The sequence below is a fragment of the Nicotiana tomentosiformis genome, chromosome 8, assembly GCF_000390325.3.
Source record: "Nicotiana tomentosiformis chromosome 8, ASM39032v3, whole genome shotgun sequence".
In the NCBI taxonomy this organism is placed as follows: domain Eukaryota; kingdom Viridiplantae; phylum Streptophyta; class Magnoliopsida; order Solanales; family Solanaceae; genus Nicotiana; species Nicotiana tomentosiformis.
Window position 1 is genome coordinate 93,197,574 of NC_090819.1, and position 10,679 is coordinate 93,208,252.

A 10,679-nucleotide genomic window follows, 5' to 3' on the forward strand; every position below is an offset into this window, starting at 1 on the left:
AAATGCTCCATATTGAAGCGAAATATTACATTAAAGTCGACATTTGATACTTCAGTAAATTCAAAAAAAATGTCTTTTATTTAAAAGAAAAAGTGTAAAAATTAACCTTTATCCACAATGAGATCGTTATTGTAACTGCAAGTTCATCTTAATTAAAGTTAGATTTGTCACGCCCTAGATTCAGGGGTTACGTCAGTGTCATTCGACTACTCAATCCCTCGAGTAAATCGGCATTTCATATTATGTTATATTTAACACCAACACATATGTAGATATGAGTTTCCTTTTACCATCATATCCATATCATTATCACGTAATCCAAGTAGTTTTGTATCATGCAACGAACATTTATATTTAAATACAAGAAATATATATTTGCACATAAGATTATGAATATCGATATAAGCAAAATGTCCCAACTATACGAGATGTCAATGTACATACAATCCAAAAGAATAACCCACTAATATAGAAATTCACTAAATTATAAAAGAAAGAATACGTGAGTTCCTTCGGGACATATCCCAATACAAAAATAAGAAATGATTATTGGCCACTATCGAAATACAAATAGGGCTTATTATCCGAAAGATATGACAAGTCTTTAGTAAAACATGAACAATATGTACAAAATAATCATAAGTTTTGTTAAGCATTTCAACATGCGTATCCAGAGGCGGAGCTAGAATTTAAAGTGTATGAGTTCTAAATTATAAGAAAAGACGATGACCTAAAACTAATATACAATAGCAAGTTGACTAAAGAATGAGTATCGATATCTAATATATATTAAAGGTAACGAACCAGACAAACACAATATACGAATATAAACATTATCATTTCAGTTGCACTCGACGACTTGTCATGTTTTGAAAACGATCAATGATCGCATCATTAGGTACACTTTCAAATACTTCATCATCTATATAGCAAACTAAACAATCATTCAAAAAGTCATCACCAATTATACTTCGCAAGTCATTTTTAATAAACTTCATCGAGGAAAAAGCCCTTTCAACTGTTGCAGTAGCCACATGTAATATCAAACTTAGCTTCACAAGCAAATAAACAAGTCCTCATATCTTGTGAATATTTATTTTAACCAATGTCTTAGAGAGACCGCCAAGCCCTTTCAAGTTAGAGAATGCATTGTCCATTTCTCGCACATAGTCAATATAGTTGTCAAGCTCAATACCAAGAAGCAGATCAGTATTCACTTCACTAAAATGACTGTTAAGCTCCGAAGGTTACAAATCAATAGTGGCACAAAAAACTTCTACATGCAAATGATGAGAATATATAACAGTTGAGCTTTTACGCTTCGACTTTCCAAGACCATACTTATCATCCATTTTAGGGATCATAATACTATTCTTATCACAAAACGAAGAGACATCTTCTAACAAAGAATTCCATTTAGATTCCCTCATTGTTTGTAATTGCCTCTTTGTGAAATGAACAAGTTTCATAGTACTAACAATATCTTGATCTTTTCTTTGCAGCGCCATATTCAAATCATATGTAATTGCAATTATTTTTAACATCAAATGTAATATATACACAAACTCATAAGATCTTATATCTTCCACTAGACTTTTTGCCAGTGCTTTCTCCTGATAATTTGAACCCTCATTTGTAAGAACTCCAAGTACATGAACAATTGATGAGAATAAAGATATAAAGTTACGCAATGTCTTAAAGTGAGATCTCCAACGGGTATCATCCGGTATTTGAAGCCCAAGTTTTTGATTTAATCCACTTCCTGTATGAACTTCACCAAGCACTAATAACTCATCTAATTTTTCAGCTTGATCATCTCTAAGCATCTCCCTACGCTTATAAGAACCTCCAACAACATTCAAAACATTAGCAAGAATGTCAAAAAAAATATTTATATCATGATGTTTCTTTTCAACAGCTACAAGAGTCAATTGCAATTGATGAGCAAAGCAATGTACGCAATATGCCGAAGGATTATCTTTCATAATCAAAGCTTTAAGACCATTGATTTCTTCTTGCATGTTACTAGCTCCATCATATCCCTGTCCCCGTATTAAAGATTAACTCAATGAATGTTGTAAAAGCAAAGAATTTATTATTTTTTGTAATGCATGTACAGTTGTATCTTTAACATGAACAAGACCAAGGAATCGCTCAATAAGTTCACCCTCTTTATTGACATAACGCAGAACAAGAGCCATTTGTTCCTTATGAGAGACATCTTTAGACTCATCAACTAATATCCCAAAAAAATTTCCATTCAATTCTTCAATAATTACTTTCGCCGTTTCTTCTACTCAAGAATTCACAATATCTTTTTGAATATCAGGAGAAGTCATGGTGTTATTTTTTGGAGCTTTTTCTAATACCATATTTTTTACACCTTCCTTCCTATCCGCATACCATTTTAAGAGATCTAAAAAATGACCTCTTCTTGTAGAAGTTACACTCTCATCATGGCCCCGAAAAGGCATTCCTTCTTTCAAAAGATACCTTATCACATCAATTGAAGCATTCAAGCGAACTCGATGTTTACTTTTAATTTTCTCAGATTGCTTGTCCAAAGATGTTAGAATAGATTGTGCTTGATTCATTAAATCTAGCATCATCTTGAAACATCGATTATGAATACTATTCACGTCACCCACATGTGATTTAAGCCTTTCTAAACCTTTATTCCAACCTCTAAAACCATATGTTGTGAAAGCATCACCTACTTTTATTTTTATATCCTCCAATCTCATTTTTAAACAAGTAATACCATAAACAAAATACTGCATCTTGTTTAATGATATATTCTAACCATTGAGAACATGAAGTTTTAAACCATTCAGGATTAAACTGACGCATTATTCCTCCAAAATCTCTTTTTGGAAAGACAAAACCACGAGGTTGACAAGGTCCATTTTGTATATAATTTCTCCTTACTCTGTCACGTAAATTAGATAGATATGCTGAAATTAGTTTTCTTTCAATGGGATCGGGCTCATAATCCAACACTTTTATCCGATGCTTGGGAAGGATTAATATTGTTACTAATAACTGAACATAGAGAACTTGACAAAGGAGAGCTAGAAAAAGTTGTATAAGCTTGAGCTTTGTAAAAACTCGTGATCATATCGACTTTTGCTAGAAGACCCTAAAAATCACAAAACAAAATTACACTTCAAGTTGTATGTTTCACAATGCTGTAAAAACCTATTCTTTATCTTCTTTGACATAGTTCAATTTGTAAACTTAGTCTAGCTAGCTAGTATATATAGTAAAGTCAATTCAATTTGTTTGTCTCACAAAGAGACCCACTTTATAAAAAATTAATAGAAGAAACTGAACCAACATTGGAAGCATTCAAAGTGTTAAAAGGCTACTACATACGAAAGTTTTCTTCTTTCTGAGCAGTATTCATGTGAATGCAAGTTGGTCTCACTAAGAAACTAAAAATAAGAAAGTAGGACCACATACCTTGTGTGTCGATTTGTCGGAGAAGCCAAGTTTGAACTTTTGAAAAGTACAAAAGCACAAATTGATAAAGAGAATGAAGTTCAAAATGTGGGACAACCCTAGAATCAACGATTAAAAATCTAATTTTGTATAAATTGTCAAATATAAAATATAAGAGGAAAACATGAAGAGAAAAAATCAGGAAAGAAGAATTTAAGAAGGAAGAAGGGTCTAACTTCTAAGGGAGTAAGAACATACAGAGCGAGAGTTTGAGGGCATCAGGCTCCGGCAGATGGTGGTAGCAGCGATCAAAAGACTGACAGAGGCAAAATTGAGAACCCTAGCTTTTTTTATTTGGGAATTGGAAAAAGAGAAGACGTGTTGGCTGTTTTTGTTTAAAAGGAATTGTTTATTAGAAAGAGGAAAGGCTTTTATGTTTTATTTATTGAAAAGAATAAATATTAATCTAAAGTAAGTCAAAAAGTGTCCTTTGGAGTTATTTGAGAATTATTGTCGTTAGTTTGTGCTTTCTGAAATTCTTTTTGTAGTTGTTCGAGAATTACATTGTCGTTAGTTTGTGGTTTCTGATATTTTTTTGTAAAAAATAATTGTGCTTTCTGATATTTTTTTTTAAAAAAACAACAAAATAGCACACTGCTTCCAGCGGGATTCAAACCCACGTGTTCTTCCCGCGAACCTAGAACTCTTACCATTGAACCCAAACCTCTTTTGTTACTATGTTTGGCATGATATATTTATATAAAAACAGTAAATTTTTCAATACAAATACAGGGTCTCGAAAAAAGTCACTGGGTTCGCCTGAACCCGCACCCTCTATTGTAGCTTCGCCCCTGTGTGTATCTAAATAAGAGTGCCGCATCAAATTAAACCATGGAATTCTTTCCTTATGTTCATTTCTAAAACCATTAGGTTATTCTATTTTATAGTTCAACAATTAATTATTTCACTAGCTTAACCACTTCGGAATATCGTCATCACTTCCTTGCCTGAGGTGTTTTTCACATTAAAGCTAATATTATATAATTAAGACAGATGATACAACACACTTTCCTTGAAGCCCTATAATGCATTTACTAGTATGGTTATACAATCGATCTTAGAGTATTATATCTTGTTCAGATTAACTATATTCTATCGTATCATTCAGATGGAGTTTAGTCATAATACTCGCATTAGGTTTTCATATGTCATCATTGGCTTCAAATCATTGCACATTTTGGCCTTAATAAGTTCATATCGTCCTTGGCTATGATAACATTACTTCGGTGAGATTGTTTCGATTCGAGCATAATAACTATCAATATTCAATTAAATTTGGATATGTCCAAGCTATCGAATATCAACCTATCGCATTCATTAATATATATTACAATTCAAACTTTTAAATTATGCGTTTTTTTATAAGAAAGGTAAACCTCCACTTACCTCTTCCTTAGCTTTGGCTTCAAGAATACGCTCACACAAAATATCGTATCAATCTATATAAAATACACCTGATTTTTTTAAACATGGATTTTCATCTCAACAAAGTAAATATTTTTTATGTGTGCTTATATTTGATGTGGAATCTGTTAATGGGGGGTTTACATATAAAATTTGGGTGTTAGAGCACCCATTAACCTCGACTCGGAGTATGTATAATTACCTAGAATATTTAAGGGAACCGATATAATTAAACAACAAGCACCCAGGTAACAAAAACTCTAATGGGTGCTGGAGGGTTATGAAAGTTGAAGGTTGAGAGATCGAAACTGACTCCCAACAAGATTAAGATTGTTTTACTCCCTTTTTCTTTTCTTTTTTTATATTATCAAGCACTATTTTTATTTTGTCCCAATTATTAGGTCATCTCTTTTGCTTTTCACCGGCGCACCGGACACCAAGCGATGTGCGGTGCTCTTCTAGCCGCTGGATTCTACCTCCGACTGAGTCGTTTCCAGGGTGGGCAGACTGTTAAACAGAAAAGATAACTCTTCCCGATTGTTTTTGCCCAGTACTAATTTTTAAAAATTTCTTTTGATTCTAGCTTTATTTTTTGCGTTTCCTTCTACTTCGTCTAATTTACTGTAGCAAAGAAAGAAAATGAAAGTTTTCTTTAAAAAAATAAAGAGTTCCTCTGGAACGGTAATATCCACTAATTTTCTTTCTCGTCAATTGCGTTATCCATCATAGTTTTATGGTATTTGTAATATTAATACTCTGGGTTTCTCATTAATTTTTATCGTATTTAATTAGTTGCGCACTTATAGGATTTGATTGGTGGTAACTTTATGTTAAATAAAGTTAAGCATCCACGAACCCAAAATTCTGAATTCGCCACTGAGTCTGTTAACCAGGTAAGACAAAAATAAGCTTTAATAACATAGTAGCAAATCAACAACAACAACAACAAAAATATCAACAACCTAGTAAAGTCTCACAGGTAAGGGGTCTGGGGAAGGTAATGTATACGCACACCTTACCTCTTCCCTGATAGAGTATAGAGGCTATTTTCGTTAGACGCTCGGCTCAAGAAAATGAAAAAGACAATATATTAGTATCATCAACAGAAACCATAGAAATAATAACAACATTATAAGAACCAAAAATAGTTAGAAACGCAATAACAATAATCGGTAAATAAGGCTCGGTGCTATGAAAAATGGGAGAATAGTGTGAACACAATATTAACCACTAGCAATCTAAGACAAACCTCTATCAGATTAGCCTCACACCCGGAACAAAGTAGAAAATGCTCAACTATCTCCTAACCTACAACCCTATTGCTCGATATCTACACCTTCCAATCAAGGGCCATGTCCTCGAAAATCTAAAGCCACGCCATGTCTTGCCTGATCACCTCTTCCCAATACTTCTTAGGTCACCCTCTATCTCTTCTTGTACTGTCACGATCCAAGATCTCACATGTCATGATGGTGCCTATTGCAATCCTAGGCAAGTCGAGAATCACAAATAACCACACATTTTTTAAGTTCAAAACATAATGAAATAAGCTTAATAGTGAAAATCTCATAATAACTTATAAGAAAATACCACAACTCGATACAAAATCCCCAAAAATACCCCAAAATCCGGGTATCACTGAGTTCATGAGCATCTAAACGATAACATAATCTGACTGCTAAACAATGTCTAGAAAGATAGGATAGTACAAATAAACTTGAAATAAGGAGAGTCAATGTCTGTGGATGCCAAGGTAGCTACCTCAATAGTCTCCGAATATATAAAGCTCCAAAACTAGCAATCACCATGTCCAGAAGTACATGAATCTGCACACATAGTGCAGAGTGTAGTATGAGTACAACCGGCCCAATGTACTCAATAAGTAACAAGACTAATATTGGGCTGAAAGCAGTGACAAGGTCAGACAGGTAAAATCCAAATGCAAATATTAACATTAAATAAATGGAGACGTGCTTTCAAGTTTAGCAATTTAAATTCAACATGGATTAAAATATTCCAAGTGTGACTATTATGAGGAATGATACATCTCTATATCTACATGTCAATTATGCATGCCATCTGTAATGCACATAATGATAAAGTCATGTGCATACCCTCGGAGTATTAAATCTCACTCAGCACACTCAATCACTTAGTCCTCACAGTCACTCAGTACTCTCGATCACTCGACACTCGCACTCGGTAGGTACCTGCACTCACTACTGGTAAGTCAGACTCCAAAGGTCGGATCTTGATCAAGCGCTAATATAAGCTAATCATGGAATGAATCAATAAAGCCTGTTGAGACGTGCAACCCGATTCAATAAATATCACTCACAATCAGGTCCCCAACCTCGCTCAGTCATTAACCTCTCTGATAAGTGGGGTTTTGACGGCTTGCTAGTGCCATTTAGCTTTTATTTTAGTCTAAAAACATTGAATTATGTTCCTAAATCTAATAATACTGTGCAAAATTGTAGGAATGCTGGTAGTTGGTCTCCCGAGATGAAATTCGACTCAAAAAGGAGTAATCCGAAGCACAAGGCAATCAAGGGCACATAAGCACAAATATGCGGCCCGCAAAAGAAATTACGGACTGCATAATTCCATTTGCAACCGCAAACAAAGAGGAAAAATCTAGCAGAAATTTGCGCAAAGTGCGGACCGCACATAAATTATGAGGCCGCAAAGCTAGGCTAAGAGTCAAAGTTCAGAAAGTATGCAAAAAGACCAAGTCCAGGAGCTTCTATGAAATTGCAGACTGCACAAGATATGTGCGGCCGCAGAAGAGTGTCTTGCGGCCTCAGTCCTAATTGTGCAGACCGCAGAAGTGCTACCTTGCGGCCGCAGTCCAGAAATGTGCGGCCGCAGAAGAATTCCTCATAGCCACAATTTAGAAATGTGCTGCTGCTGAACTCCAGTTCCTGCTAGATGAAGGAATCTGCAGACCGCACATGAAATTGTATGGGTGAAAAACCTTCCGATAGGCATTTTTGTCCGAGATTTTCAGCTTTGTATAAATAGATGAGTTTCACAAAATTATGTTAAGTTTTGAACCTAGAAAGATGTTGTAGCCATTTTTGAACTCTTTGTTCCAAATGTATTTGTCATGAAGATATTTCATCTTTTCTTTGTACAAGGACGAACTTGTGTAGGCATGGTACCACAATTCATCCAATTTATTCAAATGTGCAACCCTTAAGTTAGCGGCTACATCCCAATCAAGATTCAACTTCTTTAGAGCTCACATAGCCTTGTGCTCAAGTTTCACCGGAAGATGACAAGCTTTTCCGAGCACCAACCGGTACGGTGACATTCCGATAGGTGTTTTGTAAGCCGTATGATAAGCCCATATTGCATCATCAAGCTTCTTGGACCAATAGGTCCGGTTAGCATTCACTATTTTGGATAAAATACTCTTTATCTCCCGATTGGAGACTTTCACTTAACCGCTGGTTTGTGGATGATAGGGAGTTGTGAATTTATGAGTAACACCATACTTGATAAGTAAAGTGTCGAAAGCCTTATTGCAAAAATATGACCTCCATCACTTATAATAGCCCGTTGAGTACCAAACCTTGTGAAAATATTCCTCTTCAAGAATGCCACCACACTTCTCGCTTCATTGTTGGGTAGATAAACGACCTCCACCCATTTGGACACATAATCCACAGTGACCAAGATGTATGTGTTTCCAAAAGAATTCATAAAAGGACCCATGAAATGAATACCCACACGTCAAAAATATCAATCTTCAAAATGGTAGTAAGAGGTATTTCATTTTTCTTTGAGTTTCCACTGGCCCGTTGACATTCCTAACTTCTTTTCACGAGCTCACTAGCATCCTTGTAAAGAGTGGGTCAATAGAAACCACAACTTAGCACCTTGGCCGACATTCTTGCTCCACCATGGTGACCATCATATGGTGAAGAATGACAAGTTCCAAGAATTTCACCTTGCTCTTATTCCGGTACACATCTTCTAATCACCCCATCCGTACAAATCCGGAAAAGGTATGGTTCATCCCAATAATAATCTTGACAATCCCGTTTGAGCTTCTTCCTTTGGTTTGAAGAGAACTCATCCAGAATGATACCACACACAAGGAAATTTGCTAGATTCGTTGTCATGGCCCAAAATCTCATACGTCGTGATGGCGCCTATCTCAATACTAGGCAAGCCGAAAACCTCAATAAATCACATATCCTTTAAATTTGAAAACATAATGATTAAATTAAGCAGAAGAAATCTCACAAGTACAAATATAAACACTCCCAAAACCTGGTGTCACTGAGTACATGAACATCTAATATGAATGCAAATCTGGAAAATACGGTCTATAATAGTATGAGACCAAATACATTAAACAATGAGGTAGGGAAGGAGAGACAAGGTCTGCGAAACATGACAACTACCTTTGAATCTCCTAAAAAACCAATTGCGTGAAAGAATCAACACCTGCTATGTACGGGAACACCTGGATCTGCACACGAAGTGCAGGGTGTAGTATGAGTACAACCAACTTAGTAAGTAACAATAATAAATAAAGAACTGAAGATAGTGACGAGCTACACAATTATAGTTCACTTTCAATAATCCCAGCAAAGAATAGATATGCTTTCAAATCCAGCAGTTCAAGTCAAATCAATTTTATACAGTTCAAGTTCATGTAATCCAGATATAAAAAATTTCAGAGAATTTCACAACAATGACAGATAGCAACTAAGTGCAACAACAAATGAAAAGCAAGTACAACCTCTCAGGGCAACAATCACTCAACTCTTCACAACAACTCAACCACTCGGCTCTCAGCCCTCAGCACTCACACTCAATGGGTACCCACACTCACTAGGGGTGTACAGACTCCGGAGGGGCTCTACAGCCCACGCGCTATAATCAACATGGACAGCTCACGAGCTGCACGGACAACTCACGTGATATTATATCACGTACAGACAACTCACGTGTTGCACGGACAACTCACGTGCTATAGTATTCATACCTCACCGATAGGCCCTCGGCCTCACTCGGTCATCAACCTCTCTAGTCTCTCAGACTCTCGAAAATCACAAAGATCAGCCCAAACAAAGATAACATAGTGTATCAATAAAAATCAAGAAAGATTGAGGTATGATACGCAAGTAAAATCATGACTGAGTACAAGACAACAATTAAAAAATAATTCAACAAGTACTCTGCGGGTCCCAACAGTACTATCACATAGCCTAAGCATGATTTACAGTCAAATTTTTTCAACATATAAAGACCATATAGATAACAACAAGTTATTCAACTTTACAGTTTCACAGGACGGACAAGTCTTAATCCCCTCGGTACACACCCACACGCCTGTCACTTAGCATGTGCGTCACCGTCAAAATAATCACGACATAAAATATAGGGTTTCATACCCTCGGGACCAGATTTATAATTGTTACTTACCTCAAACCGTGAAATTCTTATTCCGCTAAGCCTTTGCCTCGTGAATTGGCCTCCAAACGCCTCAAATCTAGCCACAAATAATTCAATTGAATCAATAAAATTTATTGGAATTAATTCCATAAGAAAATGCTAATTTTCCATAAAATTCCGAAATTTAGCTCAAAAATTACCCATGGGGCCAATGTCTCGGAACCCGACAAAAATTATAAAATCCGAACACCCATTCCGATACGAGTTCAACCATACCAATTTTATCAAATTCCGATAAGAACTCAACCTCCAAATCTTAAAATTTTTTTTTTGGAAGATTTTGCAAAAATTTTGATTTCTTC

General features: G+C 35.6%; 1 protein-coding gene across 1 annotated transcript; it reads right to left on the reverse strand.

The window, feature by feature from the left end:
* Positions 1-836: 836 nt before the first annotated feature.
* On the reverse strand, positions 837-2,744 carry LOC104085588 (uncharacterized). The gene is made up of 5 exons (XM_009589663.2): positions 2,429-2,744; positions 2,118-2,293; positions 1,342-2,042; positions 1,104-1,230; positions 837-1,052 (listed from the first exon to the last, which is right to left on the reverse strand). Exons 1-5 carry the CDS (start codon positions 2,742-2,744, stop codon positions 837-839), a joined length of 1,536 nt encoding a protein of 511 aa, XP_009587958.2.
* Positions 2,745-10,679: the final 7,935 nt, after the last annotated feature.